This window comes from Malus domestica, chromosome 05 (genome assembly GCF_042453785.1).
Source record: "Malus domestica chromosome 05, GDT2T_hap1".
Taxonomy (NCBI): domain Eukaryota; kingdom Viridiplantae; phylum Streptophyta; class Magnoliopsida; order Rosales; family Rosaceae; genus Malus; species Malus domestica.
The window spans coordinates 14,736,068-14,744,443 of record NC_091665.1 but is presented as its reverse complement, the minus strand read 5'-3'; the positions used below and the strand labels follow the sequence as shown (position 1 = coordinate 14,744,443).

General features: G+C 35.2%; 1 protein-coding gene across 1 annotated transcript; it reads right to left on the bottom strand.

Moving 5' to 3' along the window:
- Positions 1-950: 950 nt before the first annotated feature.
- LOC114822903 (uncharacterized) lies at positions 951-1,610 on the bottom strand. The gene is made up of 2 exons (XM_029098058.2): positions 1,148-1,610; positions 951-1,084 (listed from the first exon to the last, which is right to left on the bottom strand). The coding sequence occupies exons 1-2, from the start codon at positions 1,608-1,610 to the stop codon at positions 951-953; spliced, it is 597 nt and encodes a 198-aa protein (XP_028953891.2).
- Between the last annotated feature and the right edge of the window lie 6,766 nt (positions 1,611-8,376).

Here is an 8,376-nt window from a genome sequence, read left to right as displayed (position 1 = left end):
TAATCAATTCATATTAAACATATGTCCATGGCTTTGAATTCACCTCTAACTAAGAAAAACTTAGTTACACATGTTCATAACAATTGAAAAGCAAATTGAAATAAACATTGAAACTAAAACGAGGGAAGAAAGAACTCTTAGAACTCCAATGGTTGTAGGTGGCTTGCGTACAAGGTCCTCCTTCTCCAATGGAAGGCACGAAAAAGGTTTCTTCTTCTCCAAAGTTGCGGCAAAAGTTATCGAATGGTGTTTTTGCGGTTGAAAGGGGGTGTGTAATTATATGGGGGGTGGTGGTCGAAATTATGGCTGAAAACATATATTTATAGGCTAGGGTTTGGCCAAATTTCTGGAAGAAAAGGCTTAGGGTTTTCGCACAAGGCTTGGCCCAATCCAATGGGGGAAATAACTAGGGTTTTTGGTAGATTTGTAGGGTTTCTAGAAGGGTTTGGGGTGGCACTTTTGTAGGGCTTCTAGAAAGAGTGTGTTGTGGCTGATTTCTGACCTTTTAAAAGAGTTTGGGGCGCCACCTTTCTAGGACTTCTAGAAAGGTGGGTGCGGCACATGTATAAGAAAAGATATAGGCCTTCTAGAAGGGTTTTAGGTCCCTTTGCAGCTGATTACTCATCTTCCAAGTCTTGAATTAATTTCTCCATCTCTTTAGCACATTCCTTGCTTCATTTGATCTTCCAAAACGTCCATTCCTTGTGCTCCACATGCATGTAATCCATTCCAGCCCAAAATTGCTCTAAAATGCTTCAAAATGCACTTTTTTGCCACCTTTGCCAATTAGACCTACAAACAAACGAAAATAGCTTAAATCACTATAATAAACACAAACTAACTATGAAAATGCAAGAAAATAAGCTAACTAAGTCACATAAATATACTCATATCAGTTGCCTCCTAAGAAGCGCTTGCTTTAACGTTTTCTAGCTGGACGATACGTCCATTTATGCTTCAATAGGGCTAACGGCATGGAGGGGTATATCCTCCACGGCATGCTCCTCAAAAGTCTCGTAGTAAGGCTTCAAACGGTGTCCATTGACCTTGAATTCATGTCCCGTCTTCAAATTTTGAATTTTGACTGCACCATAAGGAAAAACATTAGTAACAACAAAAGGTCCAATCCATTTAGAATGCAACTTACCCGGAAACAACCGAAGGTGAGAATTGAAGAGTAACACTTTCTGCCCTATAGAGAATGTCTTGCCACAAATCATCTTGTCATGGGCAACCTTCGTTTTCTCTTTGTAAATGAGAGCGTTCTCATAAGCTTCATTCCTAATCTCCTCAAGCTCATTCAATGGCAATTTCCTATGAATTCCAGCGACATCAATGTCCATATTGGATGTTTTGACTGCCCAATGTGCACGATGCTCTAACTCAACCGGAAGATGACATGGTTTCCCATAGATGAGCCGAAATGGGGACATCCCAATTGGTGTTTTGTAGGCAGTACGATATGCCCACAATGCATCATTCAAAGGCAAGCTCCAATCTTTCCGAGTTGGTCCAACTATCTTCTCCAAAATCTGCTTGATTTCCCTATTCGACACCTTGGCTTGCCCACTTGTTTGAGGATCATAAGGTGTTGAAACTGATAGGAGCATATTTATGCAACTTAGTTAGCTTGTTTTCTTGCATTTTCATAGTTTGTTTGTGTTTATTATAGTGTTTTAAGCTATTTTCGTGTGTTTGTAGGTCCACATGACAAAGTTGGTAAGAATGTGCAATTTGGAGCATTTTGAGGCAGTTTTGGGCACCAAATGGATAGCTTATAAATGGAGCAAGATGGATGGACGAATTTGAAGTTCAAGAGGCTAGGAATGAGCTCAAAAGAGTGAAGAAATAAATCCAAGTCAAGGAAGATAAGAAATCAGCTCAAAAGAAGGAACTTTATCCAAAACCTTATCTAACCTTATCTTATCTTATCCTTGCCTAACCGAAACTTATCTTATCCTATCTTATCCAAATCAATTTGTGCCTTGATTCCAACTATTTCTAAGGGATAATTATGTATTTAAACTATATATTTCAGATTCTAGAACCCTTATCCTTCTAGAACCCCTAAATTGGTGCTAAAACATCTTTTCTAGAAGCACCTGAAAATCTGGTGGTTTCCCCTTTTCTAGAAGCTCTAGAACCTGAAATCTCAATCCTTTTCCCTCTTGATTTAGGCCAAATGTATCCCTCTCCTTGCAGGACTTAGTGCCGCACCTTTCTAACCCATTCCACTTGGGTTTTGGTTACATAATCCTTGTTCTACTTTAATTTCAGAAACTTATCCAAATCCTTAGGGATTTTGACATGTATTCCATCCTATAAATACCAACCCTTGCCGCACAAATCAGTCACCACCCTATATCATATTTTTCTACATTCATACATCCCTCAAACACATTCACCCTCATTGTGCAGCAGATTGCAAGGAAGGAGAAAGGAGGAGCTACTTGGTGCCGTGCCTATGCCCAAGCCTTGGGAGTATTGGAGCGTTTCTAGGTGTTTTCCATCTTTTGTTTCAATGTTTCATTCAAGTTATCTTTGTTTATTTGCGAACATGAGGAACTAATTTCTTTATAGTTAGAGGTGAATTCGAAGCCATGATTATATGTTTTATATGACTTGATTTCATCCAATTATTGTTTCATGAATCGTGGATGTGGTTTACTTATCTGTTTTCTTAAGAACTTGTTCTTGTGTGTTAATTAAGGCTGCATACTTAGTTGCGTGCATGAATTTGATGCTAGAGTATAAGGAAATTTCACCTAATCGTTATGAACTTATATTCATGAGTAGTAAAAGTCGTTAGTCACGATTGTGTTAAGTAAATCCTAGGCAAGAGTAACATGCTTTTCATAGTTATGAATGCCTTGTCAATGCTTATGGTTTCCATTGAACTTAATGATCTTTGTTAAGTGTTTCTATCATGCGTATTCCATAGTTAGGGAACTTGATAAAGAATAACTTGGTTGTGATGCGTTATCCATTCAATTCAATGAATCTAGGGAAAGCTGAGAATTAATTAGTTCAATACAATTAATTTGGGGCATCGTCATTCATGGTTTGTAGAAAGAATAATTGGAAATCGATTTGTATGCATATGTCATGTGTGGAGAAGGAATCCTCTAACTAGCCTTTCACCATTCTTTTTCATCCAAAATCGTTTTTGTTAAGTTTATTTTCAAAATTTCTGTTTTAACTTTCAATTTCATCAAAACAAAATCCCCATTCATTAAGTCTTGTTTTTAGAGTCAAAACCTGTTTTCTTTTAGTTGTTTGAGTCTTTTAAGTTTTATTTTCGTCCACATGCTTCATCATTTCAACCACAAAACACACCAATTTTCTGCCCATGCCTTGTGATTTTCTTCCACTTTGCATGTGGGTTTGCTGCCATGTTTCTTTGCTTTGCCATTACACTTGCACACATACATGTTCTTTGCATCATTTCAACCACAAAACACACACAATTTCTGCCCATGCCGTGTGCTCCCATGTGTGTGCTGCAACATTCTTTTCTTTGCCATGTGTTTGCTTTCTTTGCCATGTGTTTGCTGCCATGTTCTTTGCTTTACCATTACACTTGCACACACACATGTTCTTTGCATCATTTCAACCACAAAACACACCATAATTTCTGCCATGCCGTGTGCTCCCATGTGTGAGCTGCAACAATCTTTTCTTTGCCATGTGTTTGCTGCAACAAGGGGTTTATTTAAAGGGATAAAGGAAATAAAACCCTAGGTTAACTAGGTAAACAGAAATTAAGTCTAATGCTCCTATGTTTGAAACTATCAGCTGTTCAAACTGGGATATAAGTCAGCACATAGATTAGATTGTCATTGTTTTTGGATATGTTATAGAGGAGATGATAAGGAACAACTTTTGTGAAAGAAGTGTTTCGATCTGAGCTACGAAAAATGGGGTTTTGGTACCCATAATATGACCGTCCAGTTTTCTGTGGGATTAGAGACTGAGATGGTATTTTAAACATATTGGAAGATTGGACCGTTTGAATTTCCTGAAATTTTGATATATCATGGTAGAGATACAGACGAACAACTCTCATGAATAAAGTACTATAATATAATCTATGGATGTTGGTGTTTTGGTCTGTTAAATAGGCTGGACGAATTTCTAGTTTTTGGATATCTTTCTTTTGATAGATGGAGTTTGGTGGAGATTTGTTGGGTAAGGTTTCATGCATTTCTTTGGGATTTGTCTCACACTTTTTGTACATCATCCTCAAGAGAGATAAATAGAGATTGCCGATAGTTTGGTGGAAGTTCTTCACATGGCAATAATCTCCAAATGTAAATACATAAACAACACAAGATTTAAGTGGTTCGCCAATTCGACTACATCCACTGAGGTTTGCTTTCATTGTATTTCACTATATATATAAGGGACTTACAAATACAAAGAAAGATGGCTTAAAGCCTTAACAATATGTAAAAGAAAGGTAATTGGGTAATATGAAAGAGATGATGGCTTTTTATTGGAGTTGTTCTTTGTCTTCCTTTTCTTCTTCTTCTTCCTCTCTCTTCTCTCTATGTCTTTCGTTTGGTGAGTGCTCCTACCTTTATAGAGATTGTATTGCATCGACCTCTCCAAAGAATCTCCACAAGTGTGCCAATAGAAACAAAACAAGTGTTGTGCCAATCATTGGACATAAAATGTGTTCCAATAGAAACACACCAATTGTTAACTTAATCATCACCATGAAATGCGCTCCAATCACAAGACAACAAATGTTGTCCCAATCCTTAGCAATGAAATGTGGTCCAATAGAAAAACAACAAGTGTGAAGCTAATTATGAACTAATGAATAATATGCAAGATGTTCCTTGCATCCAAAGGCCACGTCCAAACAATTTGGGGAATGAATCTTCACCAATTATCAACCATGATATGTGGTTCAATAGCAAAATAACAAATGTGAAGTTAATCAATATCATGCAAGGTGAACAAATACTCAAAAACCACGTCCAAAGTCTAAGGGATATGAATCCCACCCGTTCTCACCTCATTGGAAGATTTGGAATGATAGATTTGAAGCATTGAAGAGAGAATATAGACAATTAATTGAAATTCCCCTAGGCTAGTGAGTAAGCACTCTAAAACAACAACATATTGCCACATGCATGGCAATACATAGACATACCAAGTCTATGGCTCTATATAGACTCACACCTCTCAAATGTTTAGGGGTGAGTAATGTCTCTACATTAACTTAACTTGCCAACTCACTCCTACTTGGTAAAAATATCAAACCAAACTCAACACTTAGCCACACGTATAAGCCAAAGGCTTCCCACCTCCACACCCTAATTATTAGCTTCTATTAATTACCAACTTCCACCTCAACCTATCTAGAGTGGTGACTAACCCCTCCTCTTTATTCTCTAATGATTGGCAAAACTCTACTTAGCCTTTGTGAGAAAATAAAACCAAACTCATGCACTTAGACACATGCATGTATGCTATATAGACTTCCACTCTAATCATTAACTCCTAATGTTACAAACTCTCCACCTCATCCTTGAGAGAAAATAACAAAACATAACTACTCATTTAGTCCAACCTCAAACTCTCAGCCCTTTGTGAGGAAAACCAAACCAAACTCATTTAATCTCCCTTCTCCAATTCAAACTAAAAATATCTCGAATTACATATGAGCATGAAATAGCTAGCTTTTGAAATCATTTGTAGCAAAAAGGATTTTACATTGAAACTATAATTTACATATCGAAAATAGGTTCTTGTACATAAAAATAATTACCCACATGCGCACACACACACACACACATATATATAACCATTTTTCTTTAAATACGGGGTATTACAATACCGTTATATGTCTTTGTGGAATTTTTATATCTCTTTTGAAGATGGTCTAATGGGCTTTATTTTGACTTACGTTTTTCCAATTTTCTATATTTTCATTGCCTTTTGGCTTTCATATTATGTTCTTTCATTTTATTTTTCCTATTTCTCCAAATAAGTTTCTTGTCTTTGCATAATGGGGTCATATACAAGGAGGTGATTGATGGGCCAAGTTATGGTCGTCTTCTTAGTGTAGGTGTTGGCTCTAATATCAAAGATGCATATCCCTCAAATAGCCAAAGTTGTAATAAGCATATGTGCTTAGAATGTGCCATGAGCAATTGAAGGACCAAGTCAACTTTAATAGATAAACTGAATTCTTTGCAAGAATTAGTTGAATGATTGATGTCAAACAACTCAAATAATTATGCACGCTCATGACCATTTGCTTCTATGGTAAATTGTTTTATTTCATTATTTATTATTTGTCTTATAGTAGAATAATATATTATTTGTTTACTTAAGTACTCTCTTTATTGTTTATTGTCAAGAATTTTGAAAGTTTGTCAGATGCTCAACATGAAGATCATTAGTTTATCATCACTTAACTTGTTTAGTTTTATTCACAGGCGTTATTTCTTATTTATTTTTCAATTTAAGTATTGTCTATGTTCTTTTTTTAATGGCTTAAATGTTAAAATGATCCTTGTGTTTTAGTCATTGAGTCAATTTATTTCATGTGTTTTAAATTTGGCCAATTTGATCATTGTGTTTATCTCCGTTAGCCAATTAAGGTCATATTCGACTAATTTCTATAAAAAATTTCTATACATTTTTTTATAAATTACTTATTTAATTTAAAACATTTAGAAATGAAATAAAATTAAAAATTAAAAGAAAAATTATTCTCCTCCCAACTGTCACATCCCAGTCTCGGTTCCGCCGTAGCACGATATTGTTCGCTTTGGGCTTACCATTCCCTCACGGTTTTGTTTCTAGGAACCCATGAACAACTTCCCAATGGGTCATCCATCCAAGGATTGCTCTCGCCCGAACTCACTTAACTTCGGAGTTCCGATGGAATCCGAAACTAGTGAGTTCCCAAGGCACATCACCCCCTCTCCGTTGGTCGATGTGGGATCTCACACCAACTCCCTGACCTCCTCTCTAACATTACTCCCTCTCTTTTCTATGTCACAACCTTAATCATTTTTCAAATTGGAAGTTTTATCTCTTATATGTGTTATTTCTCATTGATTTTGATTTTTCTGTAAAGAGAAAATGTAATTATATCTCATATAATTTTTCTTATGAATTTTTTTAAAAGGGATTGAATGAAATGTCCTTAATTGGCTAACATAGACAAACACCAGCATTAAATTAGCCAAATCGAAAACACAGGGACTAAATTGGCCGTACGGATATAACATAGGGACCATTTTGACATTGAAGCCTTTTTTTAATAATTTTATGTGTAACTTCGTTTGGATGTTTAGAAATTTAATACAATGGTTTGGTTAATTTATTAGTAATGATTATATACCTATTTTTATCATCTTTTTAATTCCAATATATAACTTAATTATAAATATAAGATAACTTTTTCAATTATAAATCCATCTCTCGTTAATATGCACATTTCTAACTAAGACGTTCCTATCGGAAATACCCATTTTCAACCAAATATTGGTTATGACAAAATTCGCAACAACTAAACATGGTCAATAATATATATTTCCAACGAAGCTTCATTGTTAGAAATATATATTAACAGAACTTAAGCATCGCAAATGTATATTATCGACGAAACTTCACTGTTGCAAATATATATTTTCGACGAAGCTTCATTGTCGAAAATATATGTATTCCCAACGAAGCTTGCCATTGTAAATAGGTATTACTGATAAAGTGTCACCATCATAAGTACATATTTTCGATGACGCTTGATCTTCGCAAATATATTTTTGTCAACCCCGTTATGTATTTTTGACAATCTTGTATTGTCGGTAATTGTAATTGTGATAATTCCGCACTCTTGTAAATAAAAAATTATTCTGTTGAAAATAAATTTTCTGACACAATTGTTTGGTTGGAAAAAAATCATCGCAAAAAACATCCGTCGTCATTTGGAAAATAATTTCAACAACCATATAAGTATTTGCAACCACATTTCCATGTCGAAAATAAAATAAGTTTGCCATTTTGAAAATTCATTTTTGACAGAAATGTAACTATTAACAATGCGTCATGTGCATCGAAAATGAGTTAATTCTAACAGTTGGTTGGAGCAAAAGTATTTCCAATGAGACAATTTACGACGCCCAGCGAGGGTTTTTTCCCATCATTTTAGTTTGAAGGAGGATAATAAGGCACATTCAGTTGTAAAAGATAAAACTTAGTTACATTTTGTGTTGAGATATTTTGTAGTAGTTTGTAGTGTTTATTAGAATATGTGGGCAGCACAAGTGTATGTTAGAAGCTTTGTACAAATACAATTGTAATGTTATCATTTTTTATCAATGAAAGAATACCTTTAGATCAAGCACCTCATCA

Excerpts from the sequence above, each read along its gene's own strand:
- LOC114822903 (XM_029098058.2), bottom strand. The coding sequence starts at position 1,610 with ATGCTCCTATCAGTTTCAACACCTTATGATCCTCAAACAAGTGGGCAA. Across the intron at positions 1,085-1,147 it reads TCACCTTCGGTTGTTTCCGG|TCAAAATTCAAAATTTGAAG; the intron begins GTAAGTTGCATT and ends CTTATGGTGCAG.